This window comes from Artemia sp. Qi Xiang Cuo, chromosome 7 (assembly GCF_049724085.1).
Source record: "Artemia sp. Qi Xiang Cuo chromosome 7, ASM4972408v1, whole genome shotgun sequence".
NCBI lineage: Eukaryota > Metazoa > Arthropoda > Branchiopoda > Anostraca > Artemiidae > Artemia > Artemia sp. Qi Xiang Cuo.
In genome coordinates, this window is record NC_142800.1 from 39,283,242 (window position 1) to 39,310,448 (window position 27,207).

Here is a 27,207-nt window from a genome sequence, read left to right on the forward strand (position 1 = left end):
TCCGCTAGTTTCCTTGCTCCAAAAGTCGTTTTTGCTTTCCACTTTCTCGTTTTCGCTTTAGAGACGTGCGACCGAGCAGGAAAGCGTTTCCAAGAATCTCGATAAAGCCGACCTCTGAACTACTTTGCTAATCAGCTCAAAGAGTATTGGAAATATGAATATTGGGAAACTTAATTGAAAATCAAGACATGGCTATTTGTAGAAAGAAAAACCCAAGACAGACAGTCCAAGTAATTGGGAGGCAAATGTTTAAATGGCTGCACGGGTTAATGGCGGGAGTATATTTTCCCATACTCGTTGAACCAGCTTGTGAATAGTGTCCTCTATTTGAGACGCACTGTTTAATACTTTAGTTGAATAGAATATATAAATCAGCTTGTCATTGTAACAAATCTAAAGAAAGGCAATCTAGAATACCTAGAAAATGGACCCAATGAGAGATAAAACTCTGCAAGAATATAGAAAGAAGCTCATGGAACATAGAGAAGTTGAAGCAAGATTAAAAGATAGTAAGTCACAGTGTTATATGTTTTGACTGTTTAGGCTTATAGAAAAACATTTCTAGGCTAATGTTCCATATGCTAGGTAGCCTGTGCCTGTTTATTGATGCTAGCCTCTTAGATATAATTATGCAATATCCTTTCAATGATGATTGGCCACCCACTCTGCTGATGGTCCTAGATATTGTCCTAGCCTATAATAGGGTAAGGACTCTGGTAAATATCTAGGTGGTGCAATAACTTAGCTACAATGAAAGTGATGACATCATTTGATAACTATTTTTATTCTCTTTCATAATTCAATAATTGCTTCTGGGGTTAATTGTATCTTGAGCCCTTAAAGGGGCCCCAAAGGTAGGATTTCATTTTTGTTACCACACAAAGAAGTTACCAACACTAGTTAAGTTATTGAAAGTGTTAAAACATATAACTAGTTTATAAATAGGTTGTTCAAGACTAATATATTCAAAAAATACTTATTTATAACAAACCAATTGGTATAAATTTAGAATTGTGACTTCTGATAAGGAGACATGTTAAGAAAACAATTCTTACTTTAAAATATGTATAATGATCCTAGTAAACATATTATCAAAAGGGAGAACCTTCATCAAGTCTTTCCTCTTTTTCCTTCTTTTTCCAACTTAAAAGAAAAAAAAATACAATGTTTTCCATGTGAGAAATGCAATGTGTAAATCTTTTGAAATTGCTGCTATAAATTGTTCTTATAGATATTGTTCATCCTGGTCATCGCTAATTCCATTTTTTGGTAAAATTCTACTTTAGCTACTTTTGGCTATCTTGGACTGGGTTTAGGTTAGGAAAATGAAACTATCAGGTATGGGTCTACAGGCCAAAGAATGTCCTGGGAAGGTATTTTGAAGCACCTACCTCCACTCCTTCTCCCCCTAGAGGGTCCTGAAATTTGCCTAAATGATAGGTCTATACCCATTGAAATTTTGACAAAACAACATTTTACCTAAATTTTCAGTTATCAGTGTCTTTCTCTCTGGCTTTAGCTCTGAAAATGCAATTTTAGTTATTTAAGCAGCATTTTAAGCCATATCAATGTTTTAATTCCAAAATTTAGGAAAAGTATTTGCATATCTTTAAAACCTTATAAATTGGGATTGAGCAAAGTTGTGAAGCTGAAAACAATTTTGTTATGCTTCATTTAAACAGAAAATCTATTTTGCAAGGTTTCACTTCTATAACTCACAGATTTTTAAAGGTCATCAAAGGTCAAGACCCTCTAAAGGGAGAAGGAGTGGAGGTAGGTACTTAAAAATACCTTCCCGGGACATACTTTAGCCTGTAGACTCATCCCTGAAAGTTTCATTTTCTTAATATAACCCCTTTCTAAGATAGTCAAAAGTAGCTAAAGTAGAATTTTACCCATTTTTTTAATGGTAGATAAAGCAGTGGCAAAAATACAAAATATTAATTCAACCTGACCTAACTTCAATTCAAAATCAACAGAATCAGTCAAGGCTGAAGGCATTGACCAAGTCTGTTGAACTTGGCTGGGATGAATGCTATCTATAAGAACAATTTACAGCAGCAATTTCAAAAGATTTATGCATTGTGTTTTTGCATAGAAAAAACTGTAATTTTGTTCTTTTAAGTTGGATAAAGAAGGACAAAAGAGGAAAGACTTGATGATAAAGTTTCTCCCCTTGGATAATATGTTAACTAGGATCATTATACATATTTTAAAGTAAGCATTGTTTTCTTAACATGTCTCCTTATCAGAAGTCACAATTCTAAATTTTTACCCAATTCAAATCTCATTTATTAGGCAACTCAAATATAAACTGTTTTCCTATTGTTTCAAGTTTTTCAAATGCTGTTGACTAAAATAGCACTGAGTCTTGCAATTTGAAACTTTGCCATCAACAATTCAGGGTATATTCCAGTAATTTTTTCATTATTCATATAATTGACTTACAAATAAAGTAAACATACCACTTGATGCCTTTTTTATGCTCTTTCCAAATATAATGATCATTTTTGTTGGAAATGAATTTTCCCCCTACCCCCATATATACCAATTCAGGGTATATATTTGCACATTGGGGGGGGGGGAATTTTTTTATGTAAATGAAAGGTAAGTTTAAACAATATTCCAATTCAGGGTATATATTTTCACATTGGGGGGGGGGTGAGGGGGAGGGTAAAGTTCATGGTAAATTTGCAGTGGGTCATATAATTTAGCTAGGATGAGAGTGAAAACATCATTTGATGCTTTTTTATGCTTTTTTATAATTCATAAAAAATACCTTTGGGCCCCTTTAAGGGCTCAAGATGCAATATGTAACAAAAGAAATTATTGAATTATGAAAGAGCATTAAAAAATTTATCAAATGATGTTTTCACTTTCAGCTTTATAAAATTCCTTCAGGGCCCCTTTTAAGGCTCAAGATGCAATAAGCCCCAGAAACAATTATTGGATTTTGAAAAAACATAAAAAAGGTATTAAATGACATTTTTACTTTTATTTCACTTTCACACACCTTAAGATCCATATTGTTCTAGCACCCTCAGATTAAGCATATCAAAGAACCCTACTGTAGAGGTTTCAAGCTCCTATCTACAAAAATATAGAATTTTGTATTTTTTTTTTCCAGAAGAAAGATGTATGTTTATTTTGTTTTTGTTTATTTTCAGGGGTGATCATATCAAACCAATGGTTCAAGAGGATTGGGAGAGGGCTAATTTGAACCAGAATCAAAAGTTCTGGTGCCATTCTTAAGTGATCTAAATATTTATGCCCTGAGATGGATAGGCTGGTTATAAAAGGTTAGAGCTGTTATGCTGCTGTGAGATGGCTAGGGTCTCTAGTCTGTTGTAAGCTCCTTTCTCCATCCCTATCCCTGACAGGATAAATCCTCCTTGTATAGCATCAATGAGGATGTTTCATGAGTTTTCCTAACAAAACCCATGAGTGTCAACAGCACTACAGGGTGACCTTGAGTAGTGGTGTCCTTGAAGGAAATTATTACTTTAAATTGTATTTCCTAGCAAAATAATGGATAATCCTATAGAATTGCTGGTCACCAATGATTATCTTAAATTGCACTTGCCAGCAATAAGGACAAGTCCTGTGAATTCTGATCAATGATTGTAATCATTGATGATGGTGACTCAACTCATTAGGTGCATACTCCCACTTGTTAGTCATTGATTCAATTGCATACCACTCTGTCTTCCATGGTTTAATAGACCAACTCTTGTAAACAACATTCTTAAAGGCATCAGTGAAGGGGATAGTGAGAGCAATATCAGAAAGATTGTTGCAATAAGCAATCACTATTAGAGAAGTAGTGGTTACAAGAGGGTTCCATATCTGGATGCTCAAGGGCCATGAGCTATATGATAATTTTATTACTACAAATTATTGGGGGGGGGACAACCGTCCTCTCCCAAAATGCCCCTGTAGCACTGTCACCTTATGTTCTTTATCCCAAAGTGAACTGACTTGCACTTTTGAATATAAATTCAAGCATCTACTTGTGGGTCCAAAGTGAAAGCAAATACAGGTCTTCCTGTATGGAAGCTCTTGTAACTGATGACTCTGCAGATCCAATAAACTTTGAATCACCAGGATAAACAGCTCATCTTATTTCTTAAAGCTTCTGGAGCATCACTAACAGAAATACTGAACAATGTTGGTCCCAAGATTGTTCCCTGAGGCAGGGCACTCTCAACTTCTGAGCAGAAGTATATTATAGCCTTGTAAACTACACAGTATTTGTACTGGATAATATTTAATACATAACTCTTCTTGGTTTGGTCTGGTTTGGTTGCCTTTTTTGGGCTGAAAAGCCATTCCAAGTTAAATTATCTATTATGGGCTGCTTCCCTGTAGTAGCACAATATTTATAGACATGAAGAAGTTGGATATAATAGGCTTGAGATTTTCTAGGGAGTATTTTGACTCTTGTTGACAGAAGAGCATTGTCAGGTGTGGAAAACCATGCTGTGTCCCAGGATTGCACAAAATCTCCATTCACACTGGAGATTGAAGATACATCTTGCTGTCTGGTTTTAAGACAGCTTAAGTTCTTTGTGTAGACTTGAAAAGATGTGTTAGTCCACATCCTGCACTTATTCTGGAACAATTGCTTTTCCTGAGGCCATAATATTATCAATGATTTAAAGATATGAAAATTACAACTTGAAATGTTACACTGTTTAAAAACAACTATTATAATGACATTTTGACTGACAAATTTAGACACTTGGATCTAGACTTATTAGAAGTTTCAGAAACTCATATCCCAGGGGCAGGAACTGTGAAATTAGGTGATATAAAGTTGATTTACTCAAGCATGAAGGATGGAGTGCATAGGCAGGGAATTGGACTCATGATGAATAAGGAAGCTACTAAGTCTTTTTTAGAAGGTATTAGTAGTGGAATGCTAGTTGCTCATTTTATGCTAAAATTGTGCTGGGAATTAGTCATAGTAGTATTTGTCCCTGTAGAAGTGTTTGATGGAGATTGTAGTGACTCACAGAATTTTAATCAGAGCTACAGGAACAAATAGACCAATATAACTAATACATTGGTATATTGGTATATAACTACTATATATAACCAATAACATTGGTATATAACTACTATGATATTTAGTCATAATATTGCTCATAAGTTAAGATCTACATTATGTTGGTAGACTCCAACTTTGGAATTTGAGAGAAACTTTCCAGAAACATTTGAATACTTAATTGGAGAGTCTAAAATTTGGCAATATTGAAGATAGATGGAATAATTCTAAGAAAAAAGTTTGTGAAATCACTAATGGTTTCTTAGGGAAGAAAATTAGAACCAGGAGCTAGAAATATTGATCAAACTGCTTTATGTTTCAGAGAGAGGATATGGGGCTTGTACAAGAATTATTTGAGTGATAGATTATATAAAAATAAGAGGAATATAAAGAAATTAGAGAAAGAATTAAAAGATGCATTCAGCAGATGCAGAGTGGAGGCAATGGATAAAATTGCTGAAATCTAAAAGATGCAGCTAGATGGCATTGGCTGATAGTAAAATATTGTACTGGCATTTTAATATTTTGAGAGAGAGTAGTCAATCTGGACTTGTCTCAGTTGAAGATAGAAATGGGGTCACAATAAGTGATAAGGAAAGAGTTAAATGAAAGAAAGATAGTGTGGTAAATGAGTATCTAAAATATGGTAGTTATGAGATTAGAAATAGGTTACTCAAGATTATGAATATGATTTTCAAAACGGGGGAAGTACCTAGCAACTTTATGAAAACCCTAATTCAACCCCTGTATAAGAAAGGTGATAAGAGTAAGTGTGGCACTTCTCTCCCATTGCCTTTGCTGTTTACATTAGTCCATAACATAAAAACCACAGATAATATTTTTTATGAATGAAGTACCAGATTGAACCAATTTTCATTAGTTGCAACCAATAAATATATAGATCTCATTAATAGAGATTATAGATTTAATTATTATTATGAAAAGTGCAATTCTTATGGCTTGTTGTATGAAGAACAAACAAGAATAAGTTTAAACTAAAAAAAAGACCATCAAAAAACACAAAGTGAACAATGCACAGCTAATCTGAAAACTATTATAATAATAAACTAACCTTGATCTAAACTGGAAAACAAAAGAAAATCAAATGAGGATGATGCTAGATTTGTGCTCAAGACTAGATTTGTAGTTATACAAGAAAGAAAGAAAAACTCGTTTTTGATTTGCTTTATGGTAGAATTAGATTGAGAAATACATCTAACAAAATTGTGAAACTAATAGAACCTGGAATAGAAAACAGAGTATAAGAAAAGGTGAAATAGAAGTGTGTAAACATCTTAGTTGTTTAGCTTAGATTAAATACTTGATGGTCCTGATTCAATTTTTATGCCTTTACATATTGTCAGCTAGCATTTCATTATTTCGTTTATTATATTAGATGCTGTTTAAAACTATATTCATTTTATAAAGACAACCTGTTAAATTTTGAAACTAAAATCAAGCAATAATTATTACCAATAAGCTGTTTTATCATATTTTTTTTTAAAGCAGTTAAGCTACATAAATACCTAATTAAGTTTCAGATAGAGTATATTAAAATTTAAGTAAAATTAAAAAGAAATCTTTGAGTATTCAACTACATGTCTCTTAACTAAATGTGAAAAGTTTAAAATTCAAAAAGCAGCTCAAAGCTTGTCATTATAATGTCCAACTTCTTGAGAGGCTTCACTACCTATGAATGATCATCTTTTTGTTAATGAAAATATTTGTCAAGTAGTGCATGATAAAAAGTGTCAATAAAAACAAATTAAAATTTTGACTTCAAATAAACTCAGTTTGACTTACAGTATATTCAATTTCAAAAAGGAAGTACTACTGTAAAGTGCATGTACTAGATTTTTTATAAAGTTTACAACTTTCATATAAACAACATTACCATCTAATTTTTATTTGTCCTAAAGGAGGTATCTTCAGTACTATAATTGATGTACCAATACATCCTGAAAAATAAAATTAAATTTGAGCATTTTACCAAGAAATGCTAAGAAATCATTGCATTTTGATGGTTTGCAGTACATTGGCAAGATTGCTGGTGAAAAGATTAAATAACAGTATTTCTAAGGCTACATGTTACCTTTTTGTTAATGGATTTCTAACTTTACTATATTTTTTGTTCTACAATTTTTTCTTTGCTGTTGCTACCTTGCCAAGGTCATCAAGTCTCAAATTTTATTTTAAATGTTCCAAGTTCTAAGCAACAACATGTCAATGCACTTTTTTTTGTTTTATACTTTCACAAGAGTCTGGGAAAGCAACCTAAAGTCAAAACAAGAGCTCCCCTGCTGTTACATATTTTATCTACTCTGGTATTTACTCTCCTGAGAGAGTCTGCACCCTTGCAACTTCCTAGAAACTGGTTAAGTTCTGTAAAAAAAAGATATGTAAAGTCTGCCATTTTTCAGCAAAATTCAACAGTAATGTGTTGCTGCATTTTGGCATTTTGAGTGTTAAATCTTGGCTAACAATGAGCTATTTTTTATCTTTCTAGAACTGTATTGTTACCATGTCTTTTTTGTATTTTTTTAAGTGAGATGTAAATACTGACTCATTTCCCTGATGGAAAACCCTGGAAACAGGGATATGTTTGCCATCCCTCATCATCAAAAACTTCATAAATGTAAAACATCACCTTAGGCAGTGGGTAGAAAAACAGGATTTGGTAGGAGCTTTTGATATAACATCAAAAATCTTTTTGTATAATGAAAGAGTATATATATAATTAAAAGGACAGGAAAAAAAGAATCTCAAATTGAAGGCTGTAAGTTACAGTGGCTGGCTTGCCCGAGTTCCTCTTACTATATGAAAGCTCCAGTGTGTGGCCTTACCTAGCCTGTGAGATAAATCCTGTGAAACCCTGTAAGACTTGTAAGAACGTGTAGGCCATCTATGGTATGCCAAATGTTATGATTTTTAGTTTTTTTTTGAACTGTTAGATTGTTCAATCTATTGTTTTTCTTCTAGTGCGAGAACAGCTAAGAGAGTTGACAAAGCAATTTGACAAATCGGAAAATGATTTAAAAGCCTTGCAGTCAGTTGGTCAGATTGTTGGAGAAGTTCTCAAGCAGCTTACTGAAGACAAATGTAAGAACACATTTTTCTTTGGTTCTAACTTTTTGTGGCATGGCCTTTTATTTTGTGCAAATCTCCAATCAAAACATACCATTGCATATAAATCTAGCTTTGCAGGCCTTGCTTTTAAGAAGCAATTTAGACTGCAAACAGGTTGGATAGTAAATACCATTTGGAAACATTTTAGTATACAAGGCTGTTAACGTATTGTATTTAGTATTCAGTTGTGATATCCCTGGCAAAGAGTGAAAAAACTGAAATGTGCACTTTGTTTTATAGATTTGTCAAGTACTTTCTGAAATTCCCACTATTGATGTGAAAATGCCCTTCTAATTTGTTCCTACTACCTAGCTGACCTGAATTTAATAGTTAAAAAACTTCTTAGCTGGGGAAAAACTAAACCCCTATATCCAACACAAGAGTGGGCAAGTTTTCTAACCATTTTTTTCTGCTTTTTGTTTTATTTTTCATTTCTTTTAAAAATTTATTGAACTTTTATTGCTGCTGCTTTTCTTTTTTGTTTCCTTCTTTTACTTTCCACTTGTTTTGATGGATTTTCAAATATATTATTATTGCAATTGTATATTACTTGTAAATAAACTTAGTTATAAATGCTGTATCTCTGCTATGAATGGTTGCCAAGATGATGATTAGTTACATTGTTTGATTTAGAATGCGATTTTGGCTATTTTTATTTTTAGCTTGTGATAGTTGTTTGTCTATAACTTTTCCCATCTTTCGTTTTTTGCCATTACTTGTACAATGTTCATTTTTAGTTTTTGGACACAAAATTGCTGAATGTTAAATTTTACTAATTTATGTTAATCTTTCATTGACGATCTTTATGTTCAATTAATTTTTAACATTTGTCTTGCTGTCCTTGCTGCTTTTTTTTTTTTTTTTTTTTTTTTTTTTTTTTTTTTTTTTTTTGACATATGAAGCAATTTTGGCTCTATTAAAGCTTGTGATAGTTTTCTGAAAAGAAATAATGTATTATATCTTATTTAAGGCAGTAAGCTAGAGTCTATAACTGAAAAAAAGGGGGTGAGGAACTGACATTTTACTACTACTACTAACAACTCACCGCAGCACCAACCCGCCTGAGGCCAACACAGCTACGCACGCTCCTCCTACATCCTAATCTATTCAAATCCTCCCTTTGTACAAAACTCCCACGAAGCTCCCATTTCCTTTAAATCTTTCTTTATGACGTCCTCTCACCCTAGACAAGGACAACATGCTTTCTGTTTAGCCCTAGACGGTTGGCCGAAAAGAACAATCTTCGGCAATCTGTCATCCTTCATCCACACAACGTGCCCTAGCCTTCTCAACCTTTCTCTCATTATAGCCCTAGAGAGCGGTATTGAACCACATTTTTCGTACAGCCTTTTGTTTGAAATGCGGTCAGTCAGCCAGGTACCCTGAACAATCCTTAAGCAATTTCTCTGGAAAACACCTAGCAAATCTTCATCCGCTTTTCGAAGCGCCCATGCTTCAGAGCCATATTTGACTACTGTCATCACTCTACCTTCCAATATTTTATTCTTTGTTTGCAGACTTATCTTTCTATTCTTTCAAACTTTTTTTAATTGTGAAAAAACACCCTGAGCCTTGGCTATTCTACTTTTAACATCTTCACTGCTCCCACCATCTTTACTGATAATACTACCAAGGTAAGTGAAGCTGAGCCCTTGATTAATCTTTTCATTACCCAATGTCACCTTTCATCTTCACTTATTCCTAGCCTTAGTGACTTAGTCTTCTTATCGTTAATTTTCCAATCTATTCTAGCACCCTGAACTCAAAGAACCTCTAAAAGCTCATTCATTTTGCTCACACTTTCCTCTAGGATGCTTAAATCATCCGCGTAATCTAAGTCCAGGAGACTTTTTCCTCCCCATTCGATTCCATGGCCTCCCATTACCTTTCCTGTGCTCCTTAATATAAAGTCCATAAAAAAATCCATCTAATGGGGGATAGAACACAACCCTGCTTAACTCCTGATTTAATGCAAAACCAGCTGCTAACCTCATTTCCTACCTTAACCGCAGCAGTGTTATTCTCGTACATAGCTTTAATCACTTTAATGTATTTGTCTGGTATACCATACAAGGATAAAACCTTTGCTAAAGCTCTTCTATCAACAGAATCGAACGCTTACTGTGATCCAAGGAAATTCCACACAACTGTACGGAAACTAATGGGACAGCAGAAGTCTAAATCCATCCTGAGGGACCAGCAAGGAGAGAGTATAACCGCAGAACTAATTAATGCACACTTCAAATATTTGCCGCCAACAGCCTCAACTCGAGACTAGGCCACAGAGTGGTCCAATTGAAACATCCCTGTTATCACAGTTTCTCAGGTCCAAGAAAAACTCGAAAACCTAGACATTACGAAAACCTTGTACCCTGGGGAAATTCCTATAAGGCTGATACATGCATGCTCCTCCTTACTGGCTACACCATTGACTATTCTGTATAACCAGTGCCTACTGGAAGGCACTTTCCCAAATAAGTTCAAAAAGGCATTTATCACACCAATTCCAAAGAAAACATTACCAACCTCACCATTCCATCTCAGGTCAATTTGAAAGCCGTCCATCATTTCAAAAGTCTTCGAAGATTTTACTTTACAGTGGTTACTAGCAGAAGTAGAACACAAAATCGATCCGATGCAGTTCGGTTTTCGTCGAGGACACAACACAACTCACTATCTGGTCAGATTACTTCATGATCTACTAGAACACCTAGAAAATCCTGAGGCCCTTGCCGAAATAATCATTTCTGATTTCGTGAAAGCTTTCTATCTGCTTGATCATGAGACTGTAATCAACGAAGCCCGTGGCCTGGAAGTCTCGCAGTTTCTCTTATGTACCATTGCAAGTTTCCTTTCTGGTCGTCAACATTGCGTACAACTCGAAAACGAGGAAACGTCCAACTTCCAAGACATCACGTGTGGAGCTGCCCAAGGAAGCAAGTTAGGTCCCATCTTATTTGTTATACGAGTAATGAACGTAGCAATGTAGTAGTAATGAACCGACTAATAAGGCAACACAAACAGAGGTATAAATTTGCAGATGATTTTTCGCTAAGCCTGCTGCACTTCCTGTCACAAACACCGAATCAGCTCATACCCCTTGTTGCAGAGCTTCAACATCAAGCTGATCAAGTGAAGCTCCAGATAAGCTTCGAGAAAAGCTGTGTAATGCATGTCAACCTCCTGAAGAAGAAGAGCATAAATGAATCTGCACCTCTCCAAACAAAAAAATCATTAAAAATACTTGAGATCACATTAAGTGACGATCTCTTGTTTGGAGATCACATCAGCGAGATCACAGCAAAAGCGGCTGGTTTTCTAAAATCCTTTACAAATCTAAAAAGATTTGGAATCACAGAGTAACTCCTTCTTTCGTGCTATAAAATTTGTGTAATGCCCGTAATGATGTACGGCTGTCTTGTCTGATAAGATAGAAACAAGCTGTTGTGTTTTAATAAGGTCTGAATCAGGAAGGCCTTGAGCTCATGAAATCACAAAATTTTACAGTTTGCCCCCATAATTTCCCATATAATTTCTTAAAACTCTGCATGTGTGTGTTGTCTTTCCCTATGACTTTGGTTCAGTTTAGTTCCATGCATTCATCCTTGGTAGTTTCCAGATGTTTATATTAGTTTGTCTACAAATGAAGATCATCTAAATTCTAAGATCCAGCTTGTCATCCCAAAAAAAGGTCATCTCAATTTTAATCTATAGATTGGTCAAGCAACAAAATTAATTTGAGGTAGAAACTTTTCTTCTTGCCTCACCTCTTTGTTAAAGAAAATATCTGCTACTAATTGATATGTTTGTTAGTTATTATATGAAATAATTGAAGAGGCTTGGGAGCTCAAGCCAAGCATTTATCAAGAAATATCCTACCTTCAATGTAAGAAAGTAAAGCTCTTCAAAAAATTAAGTTGTTTCAGGGGGAATCAAGTTGTTAACGTGCGTTTATAGCTCCTTTGATACAGTCTTTGTCATATTGCTTAAATTTAATCAGTTTAATATTTAAAAGGGCTAGACTATGAATACTATGTTACTTCTTACTGTGACTCTTGACTTAAAAAAAGAAAGAAAGTAAATGCGAATATTTACTGAGTTTACTAGTTCTTGTATTTAAGAGATGAGAAAGCTCTGGAAATTGTCTAGTGTTGGAGAAGTTCAAGTTAATGGTTGGATGAGTAAAACAGCGAAGGGTAAGTTTTGCGGTTGCCTTTGATACAGTCTTGCTTGTAATTCCAAATCTTAACTTAGGTTTATGTTGAAAAAATTAGACAAAGGATGCCACTAAATACTCATAAATTGTTGTTATAGTTATTGTCAAGGCTACCAATGGACCCCGTTATGTTGTTGGGTGCCGTAGACAGCTGGATAAATCCTCATTAAAACCTGGTACTCGTGTTGCCCTGGATATGACCACACTAACTATAATGAGGTATTTACCTCGTGAAGTTGACCCACTAGTTTACAACATGTCACATGAAGACCCTGGTGATGTCACTTACTCAAATATTGGTGGTCTCTCGGAACAAGTTCGAGAACTACGAGAAGTATGCTATTTACTTTTTTCTCTCTCTGTCTCCCCTCTCTTTCTCTCTCTTTCCTTTCACCTGAGATAAACCAAGTTTACTAACCTTTTGCGAAACAAAAGGTTTGTAAATTGGGCAGTCAGAGGGACTTTTGGTCAGTAATTTTAGCCTGTGAAGCAGGACTCGAAAATTACTAAAATCTCAAAATTTACTCCACTGATTGACGTATTAAACTGAGCTGAAATTGGAGTTGGATTGAAGATTTCTTTACAGACTGACCACAGCTTCCATTCCAATTGCAACTAGGTCTCTTACTAAGTGAGAGACATCAAAATAAATGAGACTAGCTGAGTTGTTTACTCAATCCCCATTTAAGTGTTCTTATATTTTGGTTTATGATTTGGTTCCTTAAAGCTACTTAAAAAATTTCCTCTATAATTCTTTACACATAGGCGTTCAAAAAAAAAGGACCAGTGGGAAAAATTATATCTTTAGCATAAACATTAAATGACCAAAAAAGGGTCCTCAGGTGGCTACAAAATTGGAAATGTTTCTAAGTAGTCAAAGGTCTAACTAGTTAGTGATGCTTATGCTCACTCATTTTATTATTCACATATACATGTATATATTTGACATAGGCCTATGGTAAGACAAGCTTGTAAGACCAGGCCTAGACAAAAGACTAGGCCTAACAAATAACACTACAGTTCAAAGATAAACACGACGGCAAAGATAAAATAGCACGACAGTAATATGAAAGTAGCAGCTGCCCAGGATTTAAAAAAAAAGATTCGGTATTATCAAATATAATACAAGAAGATAGATAATTTTGAACTAAATGAAATTTAAAATTCCTTTTTACTAATAGGATAGAAGTAAATTTGTCAATAAGATCCTTGTGAGCATCCCAGCACCAAGCTATCGACACAAACGGAGCAAATTTAGATCTCTCAGTACTATATTTGTCAATGTAGATACTCTTTTTTTGTCGGATGTTATAATTATGTAAATCTTGTGATTGGGAAAACAAACTTTGATTGAGGTAATATGGCGGTAAATTCTTAATGTCATAATCTAATATGAAGACTTGTCCCAAAAGAAAAATTGCTGAGAAACTGGAAGTATATCTAGATAAGTATATAAAAATACTGTAGAAGACTTATTTGGAAGTACAATAGGTGATGGAATAAAAAGTTTCAGGATTCTTAGGGCTTTATTTTGTAAAATCTGTGTTGGTTTATTATGGCTATTAAATGTAGATAAGTATACTAGAGAACAATAATTAATACTAGGCTGAATCAGAGCAAAATAAATACTTCGTAAAGCACAGTAGGGCAAATAATGTTTCAGCCTTCTCATTAGACCAACACACCTTGAAATCTTTAAGCGTAGTTTTTGAATGTGTGTATTGTCAGTCACAAGTCCAAGGTACTTTATCGTTTCCACCGGAGGTATTGATAATAGATATTATGAAGAAGTAATTCGGGTAATGCGTGGGTAGCGTGTTCAGTATTGTGTCCAGACCTAAAACCAAATTGGGAATTTCTGAAGAAATTAGACGATTTAAGAAAATCATAAACCCTTTTATAAATTGCCTTCCCAAATCTTTTTGAAAAAGCTGAGAAAATAGAAATAGGGCGGTAGTTGGATGGGATTTTTGGAGAGTCACCTTTGTGAAGTGGAATTATCCGCGCTTCTTTAAAAGCAGATGGGAAAACTCCAGTTTTAAACGAAAGATTAATTATAATGGTAAAATTGCTGCAGACAATATTTCTTTGACAATTATATAACTAGACCCGTCTGTTCCCACTGAATTACCTGGATTTAGATCATAACCTATTTTCATTATGCCAAACTGAGAACTAGGCCCAAGAAAAATTTAATTACTTTAAGGTGATGGAAGTTACAAAGAAAAATGTTTATTACTGCGTGAATCAAACTGGTTCATCACTGAGGAAGCAATTTTCTCTCCTATATTAGCAAAATAAGTATTCAAAATATCAGCCACTTCGTCTGATTTATTAGTAATCGATCCATCCTCTAAACTAATAACTTCAGGAAACTTAGAACTTCTTTCTTTTTTTTATAAAAGAAAGAACACGTTTTACGAGGAGAATTTTGAGCTTATTCAAAAAACTTTATAATACCTTTGTTTCGACAATCGTATCACTGTGGTTAATTTATTTTTTTTAATGTAAATTGTTAATATTATAATCAGTTGCATTTTTAACTGCTTCATAAATAAATGATTTTTTTTTTTACTGATATCAAAATTCCAGAAGTTATCAACGGCCTTATAGGAAATTTTGTTCTGCAAATTTTATTCGTAACAAATAGGCAACTAGAATCAAGGCAGCATTTAAATTTTCTTAGAAAAGTATCAGTTGCCGTATCTGCATCCTCCGTGGATATAACATCATGCCAATCCAACAGACAAAGGCTTTCATTCAGATGCTTTAATGTTATTTTATTTATTAATCGTACTTGACGTTCCTTACTTACCTGTGGTATTTTATAAGTAAAAGCCAAATCTCAAATCAGCATAAGATAGTTCTCTAAATATGTGCTTTCTGTTTCGATCTGATGAAAATAATAAACAAGGTATTCGTTTTCTTGTGCTGGCGGAGAGAGTTATTTTTCAGTTATTTCTGCCGAAAGTCCACCAAATCTGGCCTTCTAATGTATGATCAAGAATATTGTAATCGGGGAAGGCGTGCAATTTCAGGTTTGTACAACTGAAGAAAGACTTGAAAATATAAAATTTTATTTATTCGTGTTCACAATATTGGTCTATACGAGTTGTGTTATACCTACGGACAATATCCGACTTACACATAATATTATATGTCCTCTAGAATACAATGTTTAATGGAAATACTAGTGCCTCGCCCCCTCCCCGATGCAATCGCAAGACCTTTTATGATTGATCCCTGTATTTCTTAAAATGTTTCACATAATTTGTCTATTTTTGCTATTTTGATGCATTGCTCATTTTTTTTAGGTAATTGAGCTACCATTGCTAAATCCGGAATTATTTCAAAGGGTTGGCATAACCCCACCCAAAGGATGCTTACTCTATGGTCCTCCTGGAACCGGAAAGACGTTACTTGCTCGTGCTGTTGCTAGCCAGCTGGATGCCAATTTTTTAAAGGTAAATTTAAAAATTTTTTTTATTGTATTTCTTCTTTTGTTTCATTTTTTTTCTTCTTTCTTTATTGTATTTCTTAAAAGACCGTAAAGACGCAAAGAAACTATGCGTCAGATAAAGGGCTTTGCAGACATACTTTATGATTATAGGTATTGCTCTCCTTAAACTCCTTCCTGTCACTATCAAGCAGAGATACGTAATTGAGGTGGGATTGAATTTGTCAATTCAGCATATAAGTTTGCCCGATTTTAATTGATTTGGAGTCAATTATTTCCCAACTATAGTATTTTCAAAAAATATATATATATATGTATGTTTGGCTACAATTATTTTGAATTTTATTTCTAATGGATAAAGCTCCAAAACAATCAAAAGAGATCAGCTAAATTTTGTAGGTGATAATTGGAGAACCAGAATAATCCCTAGATTATGAAATACTCTGTCGACGAGAGCCGAAGTGCTAGGACTAACCAAATGCTTGTCATAAACTAAGTAATTTGTTTTCCTTTTTTCTATTTTTGGGTGATTAAACTAGCAAAAGTATTAACTTAAGTATTACAATGGCATGAACTATTCCGTTATATCTTCTTCTTCAAATATTTTTTTGAGGGATGTTTGAAAGGACTCGTTGTAATTTACGAGCCTTTATTTACTCCGAAAATATTTCTTTCAGTAGTCCTAATTCTTTTTAGATCTAAGGTGTGAGAGGGACCAACATATACACTTTGAAAAGGAATACATTTAAAATTAACGTTAAGAATGGATGCTGAGGGGTCGACAGCTTTTTTGTTATTGCAGAAAGATTTAAGTTTAAAATGAAAGATTATATTTATTTGGGTACCTGCAGATAAGGAAGGGGTATGGTAGGTGTCATTCGTTGAAGATTAACATTTTTCTGAAGAACTAGTTCCCTTTTGGACAACTGAAAATTTATGACAAACAAATCGTTTTGAATAATCAACTAAATATTTAAATTTTAGAAATTCGATTTTTGTAGTTTCTTTATTTATTAATTCCTAGATTTGAAAGAAATAACCCCCTTTTTGGTGCAAAATCTAAGGAAGTCATAAAAATATTGGTATTTTATTAGCAATAAATAGGCCAAATGTAGTAGCTTATCTGCAGTGCCTAGAAAATGCATATTGTTGCCTTTAGATAGATTTGGATGTGGGAGCAGTGTGCGTAGCTTTGTTAGGCCTCAAATGGCTTGGTACTGCAGTGAGTTATTACAAACAGTCATAGTAGTAGTTATGGATATTGTGGCAAATAAATACTTCTGCTTTAAATAGTAATATTTGTTCATTTTATGTTGGAATTGCTGTATCTCCTTATTATCTGCTCATCTCAGGTTTTAAAATATCGCATTGTTTTTCTTTGAAGAACTGCTTTTTTTGGAATAGGGTTTTTTGTTTTTTTTTAGTATAACACAGCTATGTACGCTCCTTCTCCCTCTCAATCTATTTAAAGCCTCCCTCCACACCCTCCTAAAAAGTTCCAATTTCCCTTAAATCTTTCCTTACAACCCCTCCCCCCTGAAAATAGTGACATGATATGTACCGAAATCTGAATCTCGGTCGGTAATGGCGGTTTTCACTCGTGCATGATTTACATTGTATTCGGAACGGATATTATGCTAATTATTGACAAAAATCAGTCGATAAAAATGACCAGCCAGTCAGTAAAATAGTTCTCTCGATTCAGGTCCAATTGCAGCTATTGAAGCAGTCTTCTTAGTTTAGTTGAACTATACTTACTGGTTGGTTACCTGGATGGATACCAGAAAATATAGAAAAAATGTTGAAATACGCCATCAGGTAAACGAGTCATTACATATAAACAAAAGAATGGTGGCAATCAGTAAATTTACATGATCAATCATTGCAGTTCTCTTTGAACAACTGGAAATTTATAACATAAAAATCGCTTTGAATAGAGAGAGGCTCGTTCTGACAAATTTTCATTTCTAGTACCCACTCGATTATGCCTCAATAAACTGTCGTTTCTTCCATTTTGTGTCACAGTGCAACCTCGTTGTCTCCAGGTGAGCCAAAATACCTATAAGTAAAAAAAAATGTGAGATAGCTATTTAGTACAGGCTATCGAAAAATTTAAGAAGTCTACCAGTTTCCAAGAGTATGATTGTGTGTTTTGTTCTGTCTTAGGATTTTAAGTAAATTATTGTACAGTTATAATAAACTAATTATAAACACTTTGAAAAGGTACAGTAATCAGATAAAAAAAAGTTTTATTCATATTACAGTAAAGTGACATTTACCCTAAATGTAGGAGATATTTTGCCTTCTCAGACCCTGGTTTTGACGCCAAAGTTAAAGCTTGTTTGGGTCCAAAAAATTGCCGGCTGGTAATTGAAATTTTAGGAAAATTTTACGTTAGGAGCTAAGTAACTTGAACTGGATAAAAAACGAAGCTTCTCAATTAATAACTGAACGATGCTGTGATCATGTGTCGATAAAAACTGATATAACAATTAAAAATCTGGATGGGGAGGGGGGACGATTCTGTCAACAAGGGCAGCTTTTGTAAAGAAATGACTATGTAGTGTTTATGAAAAGAAAAAATCTATATGGGAAATGACGCATTTCTTTCAAAATAAACAAATATGTCCTTTTTCTTGTAATGCTCATAAACAGAAGTTAAATTTTAGTACAAGTTTAATCATCAGCATGGCATTAAAAAAAAGTGTGTTTGACCTGATCCAGTTTATTCGAAAATTCGCTCAAGAACATTCCTCCTACTCGAGCAAATAAGCCAAGTCTAAAAGTTGTTGACATTTTCCCCTTGCAGTGTGTGTATTAAAATGAACATCAGTACCACATTTTCCGTCTCAACTTTTTCGAATGTTTATTTTATGGAGTTGAAAAAGTGTTAAAATGAGTTGTTAAAAATAGGAGTTTGTTTTCTTTTTTCACTTATCCTAAACCTGTCCTTATTCAGGTGGTTTCTAGTGCGATCGTTGACAAGTATATTGGTGAATCTGCTCGTCTCATTCGAGAAATGTTTAACTATGCCCGAGACCATCAACCCTGTATTATTTTCATGGACGAAATTGACGCAATTGGGGGTAGGAGATTTAGTGAAGGTACATCCGCAGATCGTGAAATCCAACGTACCCTTATGGAGTTGCTAAATCAAATGGATGGTTTCGATGCTTTGGGACAGGTTGGTTTACATTTTTTATTTGTTTCTTCTTGTTGTGAACAATAAATCGGATGCCAAAGAATCAACATACAAGACAATTAGTTAAATCATGGTTTGGTAAATATATGTTCCTATCTTTGGCTAATTTCAATTGTTGCTACTTGTAAAAGCCTTATTTTGGCGAAATTGCCTTCAAAATCTGTGGTACCAAAAGGAAATGAACAACTTCAAGGTGGTGTTTTAGAGGCAAAGTGAGATTGTTGCTATAAAACTGCCCTAAGATTTTAATTTTAATACTTTTGAGTTTTAGTATGACCATTTATTGCCTTATATTTCGGCTTAACGCAAGACAAACCTATTTTAACTGTAAAATACATATCTCAACTCTTTATTTCTATTGTCTTTCTTTTAGTTTTTCTTCATCCCCCTTCCTTCATCTCATTTATAAATAGAAAGATATAAGATTATCCTATAAACTAGATCAATGGTTAAGAAGGGCTACAGTGTCCTAAAACAGATACAGCATAAAACAAGTGCTCATTGGCAAATGGAAGTCGAAGGGCAAATAAATAGAGAATTCATATTCCTTCGAATCTTGGCATACATAAGAAAGTTTGCTATACAAAGTATAAGGGTGCGTCAGAAGATTCTTCTTAAAGAGGGGGAGGTGTTACTGCTGCTCATTAAAACTTTTTTTGTCTTAATTTCTGGATAGATGTTTGTTCTAGTTTAGTTAGAAAGCAGAATTTCTAGAGGGATAAGAACCCTTTCATTTTTGAAGGCATCTGTCAAAATAAAGACATCCTTTGAGGTCGAACGAATAGGATACTGTCTTTCTAGTGGTCAGCTGTAGAAATATTTTTTTTTCAAAAAAATTAAAACACTTGGTAATTTCTTAAAGATATTTATCTTAATGCGAGTTTGTATTAATCTAGGTAAAAATGATCATGGCTACAAACAGACCAGATACGTTGGATCCTGCTTTGCTTCGTCCAGGTCGTTTAGACAGAAAGATTGAAATTCCTCTTCCAAATGAGCAGGCTCGCCTGGAAATTTTGAAGATTCATAGTGCTCCCATCACTAAACATGGTGATATTGGTAAGGATTATTGACAAGTTACTGTATTTTCTTTTAATAACCTAAAAATATTGTAAAGATGATTCTGACCTAATTGAATGTTTGTGATGATATTTGATAGAATTTTTTTTTCAATTTAAGATATTTTTGACTGTATGCTGACAAGTCATATGCAGTGTTAGCTTTTTTTAAACAACCAACCAGGAAAAAAAAATTAAATGTTTTTATAATATAAAATATGTTTTTAAATGTAAAAATATACTGTTGGCTGAAAAATATCGATCATGTCCCGTTTTGTGTCTACAGTGTGATAAAATATGTCTGCATACAGCAAAGCACACAGGCTGTAGTGTGTCTCTTGTGAAGAAGATGTCTTCTTCTTCTTCTTATTTTGAAAAAGCAACATGGGTGCATACTCTTGTTTTTATGTAGGCTTTAAAGCTAGACGCTGAGGCTGTTTCACTAACAATCTGGATCAAGTTACGTGCACTATGGTTTTTAGATCACATACTGCAATAACTAGACTCCAATTGAATAATTCAAAGACTATTAGTTATCAAATATCTGAAAAACATTGGCATCCTTTCTGGAAGTGCGAGTCTTTGGGGCCTGGTGTGAAACCTTTTATAGATTTTATGTTGTCTGTGAACTTTGCAGCGGCTTTGTGCGCATGCTCAATGTTCCTTATCTACATCGTAATATTCCTACATTGCTTAGGGACATGTGAATTATAGTCATGGATCAGATTGGACTAAATAGAATATCAAGGACAATAAAGTAAGTAAAGAAAAGCCTGAATTTATATAAAAAAAGAATTAAATAAGCTATTTGCTCTAGACAATTTCTCTTCTGTAAGCAGCAATGGAACTGTGCGTGATCCTTGGAGTTATAAGTATATTATATTTTTCACGATACTCTACGAACAGCTTATAAATCGGTGGTTACAACATTTTCTCCAAGCTAGAAAGACAGCTGGAAATAACTGCAAATCCCTATAGTTTGGGTCAATCTTGCTAACTAGGGAAAATGCCTAAATCTATTTTGTCCTCAACATAGGCTTTTTGTTTCCCCAATTTTTGAGTTTAAAGTCTTAATTTCTTCTAAGGTATTAGAAGAGGAATATTTAGTGGTTACTATCCTCAGAAGGAAACATGTTAATAAAAATCTTACTTCTTAATATGCACAAGAATTGTAGTCCGACAGATTTTTCCATGCGCTCCCACTTTTTCCTTCTTTTTTTTGTAAATGGATTAATTTCCTTTGTCTCTGATATTGTGTGCCTGAGTTTTAGATGTTCGGGATAACAAACAGCGTCTGTGGTGGCGTTTTGACAATTATGGTTCGTTTAAACATTGCGGAAATTTATGCGGATTTAGCAATCCGTGCGGAAATTCCGTCCGCTTTCGTGCTAGAAAAAATCTCTAGCTTTCCGCAACGTTTTGGTCAAATCAGGACGGAATCTTGGCAAGAATTTTAAATGAATAAAATCGTGAGTATGTATTATCAAAAACTGCACGATCTTATAACTTTGGTTCAAGGATACCCCAGCTTCTATGATCCTGCGCACCCAGGCTATAGGAAACTAAGAAAAAAGGTGTCATTTGGCTCTCTATTGCTCAACAGCTTTCAGAAGACGGTAAGAACAAAGGTCATGCTGTTGCAATAATTTGAAATCTTTACCTTAAAACGCAGCGTTATTTTAGCCATAGTTCGAACAGAAACGGACAGATTTCCGCATGGATTTCCGCAATGTGTAAACGAACCATTAGTGAAGATTATATTGAAATAAAGTCCATTCCCACTGAAAATATATATGCAAGTTAGTGTGACGACATAATTATATAGATGGTGTTTGTTAACCTGAATGTTTAAAATTCAATGGCACATAATTTTAGAAAGAAAGATGGGTCATCAGGACTTCGGAATCAAAATGTAAGCTAGATCTACAACAACACAGACAAAGAAAATTAATATATTTATACGAAAAAAAAAAGAAGCAGAAAAAACGTGAATGAAAGCTGAAGCGCATAGAAAATCTGTTTGTTACAATTTTGGTGCATATTATGAGAAACAATGGTTTTAATACCATGTTTCTTCTCTAAATATTGACCTATTCGAATTTTGATTCCTTCAGTTTCTTTATTAATTAATTCCTAGATTTGAAAAAAATTACCCTCTGTTTGATGCAAAATAAAAACAAACAACATGTAAAACAATAGGTAATTTTCTTGAAGACAGTGAAACTTGCTCAAATTTCAAAATGAATATTTTGGCCCTGTATCCAAGGGTAACAATTATAAATAAAAAACGAAACTTACATTAAAATGCGACCTTTAAATTTAAAATTATGTTTTTAGTTTTAGGTTAATTAACTTCAAGTTTTAATTTTTTTAAATAGATTTTTAAGTTTTAAACCTTGCATTTTACTGTAAGCTTCTTTTTTTGTTGAATGTGTTTTGCTGAGGACAGCTCTTGGGTGCAGGGCCGAAATATTGATTTGAGGTTTGAACAAGTTTCACTGTTTTAAAAAAAATTCCCTATTGTTTTACCTGTTGTTTGTTTTTATGATGGAAAGGCAATGTGGTCTTCGTCGTTATTTTCTTTATTTGGTACAAAATCTAAGGAAGCCATAAAAATATTGGAATTTTTATAGCAATAGGAAATAGGCTAAATGTAGTAGCTTACCTACAGGGCCTAGAAAATATATGCTGTTGCCCATGAAAGATGGCTGTATAATTGTAGTAACTCTTGGTTCTGGTCGAATCAGAGCTATTGAAGTCGTCTTTTCCAGTTAGTCGGACTATACTTATTGATTGTTTACCTGGATGGATACCAGAAAATATGGAAAAACGTTGAAATACGCTAGCAGGTAAAGAGCAGGTAAAGAATGGTGGCAATCAGTAAATTTAAATAATCAGTCATAACATACCCTGAATGGGGCTACAGATTTTAACAACACAAGGAAAAGCAATTCCATTCAAATATAATCCACCAACAGCAGAGTAGGCTACAGATGAGTAAAAAGAGGGGGGGGAGAAGAAAAATCCACATGAAGAACAAGATAGATTTTTCACTTTATGGGATTTATTTCTTGAATTCCGATTTTTCTCACCTAAAAGATTTTAGAAATTTTGTCCAGAATGGGACGACAAAGAAAAAAGAGAGTTAATAACACTAAATATATATGAAACTTAAAACTTTGAAAATTACAAACAATTCGCAAAAAACAAAATACTTAGTACTCTTGTCCATAAGTTTATAGAGGTCGATGTTTGAATGTGATATATTAGCACTGCTAGGAGTCTTTAATCACTTTTGTTTATTTCTTTTAGGGCTAAAGAAAACTCATTTTCCTCAACTCACTGACTTGTTTATTTGTTTGTTACTTAATTTTGTTGAATTTGTGAGCCGTTTTTCGACCACTTCTGAATGTTCAATTGCTTCCAAACTTTATCGGTATATGCAATTCCGATGACAGTACTGTAGCACATTATTTTTTGAAACAGTTCGGGTTTTGATTAAGTATAATTAATAAAACAACATAAACGGGTGCTTGGGAACAGCAAATAGTAGAAAACCAACACCATAATAGGAAACTTGATTGCATACCGGTAAGAACACTTGCTTCTGACTTGGTAATTTAGGTTCGAATCGTAGAAAACACATTTTTTTTAAATATAGATTCTCTTTCAAAATAAGAAGTTCATAAATGGTGTCATAAGAATAAATACAATTTTGCCATAATAAAACCGGAAGAAAAAAAAGTTGGAAATCATAAACATAAAACAAGCTTCAAGTCATTTTCGAAATGGACGAAAAAGTAGATTTTTTTTTCAGAATCTATAAATATAAGTGAAAACAAGGGGAGCAAAACAGACTGACATTTGTGCATTTGTAACTTGCTCAATTTGATATCTGTTACATAAAGCACAATCCCTTTTGCGCCCATCGTTTTCATTTGTATTTATAAATTCTGAGAAAAGAATTATTTCCATTTTTTAGTCCATTTTGAAAAAGAGTTGAGTTTTTTTTTATTATCTATATGGGAATAAAGATGAAACAACAAATCCCATTTAGCGGTATTATTTAGTTACGTTGCTTTAGCATTAAGCCTTATTTACTTATTGAGATAGCGTTTGCTTAATTGGGCAATTTTCAATTTAGTGATTGATTAATGACACGATCTTTATAAATAGAATATTTTTTATCTTTATTTGTCTTAATCGTAAAGAATGAGTATGAAGTTTGAATGTAACGGCTATAGTACACAATTCCTTTTTTTAATCAACGCCATATTTTTTCAATGGATAAACCAAGAGCAAAAGCAGTTTTTCTCAAAGCTGTTCACTGTATGAATTTAGCCTGGCACTTTTCAGGTGTTACTTAGAAGCAAAAAGTTAGATGTGTATAGAATATGTGTATTAACTTAAGTGGCTTCAGGAAAGCATAAGCTTTTTAATGTTAATTCATATAAAAAATTTTCATCAAAACAAGTTTTTGAAAGAAAAGTAAAGAGCTCCACTAAGCCAAAAATGACCAGAAATAAAATCAAATAACGTTCCAAGCGTAAAACTACATCGTCATTAAATAAATAAATAAAGCTAAAAGCGACTTGAAATTACAATAAATAACCGAGTGAAAGTCAAAACGAGCTAAAATTAACATGAGTTGGGCTGACAACCCCCTTGCCCTCTCAAGACCAGAACATAACTTGCACTTTACTGAAAAAGCTAAAAATGACCATGGATTGTCAGGTTTTTTATGAATATACTAATATTTATTCCTTAAAGTCAAAATAATTTGTGTTTATTAAAGTAAAAAAATGAAAGCATTTTAAATATATTTTGTTTTAAGCATTTTTTGATAAAGTAAAGAGCCACAGAAAATCAATAACAATAACATAAACTTCGGAAAGTAATACTTCATGTCAATACAGTTAGACGTAGCCCCATAGAAAAGTCGAGCAAGGCAATCACAGGTTAAAATGAGGAACAATGTACTGTAAAAGGGAACTACGATATCTTTTGGTTGAGGAAGTGAAGTTTTCCTGAGTTATGTGTCTACCGGCATTCGTTCCAGTTAGTCTAGTATCGCATTTGGTTTCCCAGTTGTTTTGGTAGGTAAGAAGAATGTGACGGTAAAAGCTGGACTCTCGTCATTTCAGTCCAGAGCCTACGGAGAGGTTATGTCATTTCGTCCCACTAAAGCTGATTCAAGCTTTCTCATTAGTAGTTAATAACCAAGAGTAATTGTTAAAGCTGTATATAATTTTTTTTCTAATTTAACGTTGACCTGCTAACATGTGACGTTTTGTAATCGCAAGTTCAAGAATAATAACAATTAGGTTTTTAGGTCATTTTAATACATATAAAATACTATTTAAAATGAAAAATTTCTTAGACGAAAATTGTCGTATTCTGTGCGTTCTGAGCTTCAGAAATGCTGCAAAAACTGGTATCATGTCAAAACATTGCCAAAATCAAACCGTCATTTGTAATAATTGGAAAGACTTATTCCAGTAAGGCTATGCAAAAATTAAAAAAAAGAACCAACCTATGACAATTTCATAAAAAATACGTATTAAGAAAATAGTATCCCTTCGAAATCAACCTATCTGCTACGGTAGAGTCAATATTTTATAATAATTATTAGCCAATGGGTGTCATATAAGATTGTGGGCACTAATAAATTGCTGCCACGAGAAAATAATGCTCCACCCTTTTGGAATCTATTGTTTGAGCGATAGACCTCCTCTGAAACTATTTAGGTTTTACGATAAATGACGGAATTTAGTAAGTAGGGAAATCATTGTCAAGTGGAAAACTTTGCCGACGGCTTACAGGGCCTCAAGATCTTTATTTATTTAAAAGTGTAGCTACTTTAGCGAGTGACGATTGTGTTTAGTGATGTATGATTGAATTTAGTAAGGGATGAAGTCTTGATGAATAAGTGGCAAAAACTTTGTAGATGGCTTATAGGGCCTCAAGACATTTATTTATTTTAAAAAGTATATTACTTTAGTGAGCGACGTATGACAGAACTTGTAAGTGATATCATCTTGTCGAACAAGTGCCAAAAACCTTATAGACAGCTTATATTTAAAAAGCATAATTAGCTTTTTTAATATTTATACTTAATCTTCAGTATCTTGCATTGCCTTGTCCGTTTATTCAATTTATTTTCTTTTTTATGGCTGTATAACCAGTGGCGGATCCAGGGGTCGAGGGGGTGCCCCCCTAGCGTAGTCTAAAGTAGAGTAATTTACTTAATTAACTCAAATTGGCGTTAATCAAACATGCTCCTAACGCAAGTTTATCGAATCAATCTATTTTGCCCCCCCCCCTAAATTTTCTTCGGATCAACCTATTTTGTCCCCCCTCCCCTTAAAAAAATTCTGGATCCGCCCCTGTGTGTAACAATCTCTCTCAATGTCTTCAGTTTACTATTTAACACCGCTTTGACCAATAAGGATGTGATACTAATGTTTTATTCATTTGCTTTTGACACTCTTGTGCTAATTGTCAGCGACTTTGGTGAATAAAAGATTCATGTTCTATATATTATTCCTTGACAAAAGCATATAGTTTCTGATGAATTAAAAGGCTATACATATGCTCTCACTTTTAGATTATGAAGCTATAGTGAAGCTCACAGATGGGTTTAACGGTGCAGATCTGCGAAATATATGCACAGAAGCAGGTCTATTTGCAATCCGTGCTGATCGTGACTACATTATTGAAGAGGATTTGATGAAAGCTGCTAGAAAAGTATCGGATAATAAGAAACTTGAGTCGAAACTTGATTACAAACCAATTTAAAATATAATTTCTTCTGCTTCATTTTTGTTTCTGTGGTTTCTGCTTTGTTTAATGAATACAAATTTCTTTTTGTCATCTTTTGTTTCCTTGGATGAAGTTTTTTCTAAAGTGGAATTGATCTCAGATTGTAATGTCACAAAGAGTGTGCGGTAAAATAACAGTTTAATTGGAATCATCTCATGTATGCTATGTCGTCATGAAAAATAAAGAGCTCTAAGTAGTACTTGTCTTAGATGAAGTGTGCTTTGACAATCAAATTATTTTATTTTGTATATTTATTTATTATTATTATTCTGGAATTAG

General features: G+C 33.6%; 1 protein-coding gene across 1 annotated transcript; it reads left to right on the forward strand.

Annotated features, from left to right (window-relative positions):
• The first annotated feature begins 349 nt into the window (after positions 1-349).
• On the forward strand, positions 350-26,979 carry Rpt4 (Regulatory particle triple-A ATPase 4). The gene is made up of 7 exons (XM_089092268.1): positions 350-509; positions 8,027-8,146; positions 12,488-12,723; positions 15,704-15,853; positions 18,806-19,030; positions 19,945-20,107; positions 26,714-26,979. Exons 1-7 carry the CDS (start codon positions 425-427, stop codon positions 26,902-26,904), a joined length of 1,170 nt encoding a protein of 389 aa, XP_088948394.1. The 5' UTR covers positions 350-424; the 3' UTR covers positions 26,905-26,979.
• Positions 26,980-27,207: the final 228 nt, after the last annotated feature.

What these genes read in the sequence shown, in the direction of transcription:
- Rpt4 (XM_089092268.1), top strand. Translation starts at nt 425, where the DNA reads ATGGACCCAATGAGAGATAAAACTCTGCAAGAATATAGAAAGAAGCTC. An exon ending in TGAAGCAAGATTAAAAGATA is followed by an intron (nt 510 to 8,026) that starts GTAAGTCACAGT and finishes TTTTTCTTCTAG; the next exon opens with TGCGAGAACAGCTAAGAGAG. An exon ending in GTTTCGATGCTTTGGGACAG is followed by an intron (nt 19,031 to 19,944) that starts GTTGGTTTACAT and finishes GTATTAATCTAG; the next exon opens with GTAAAAATGATCATGGCTAC.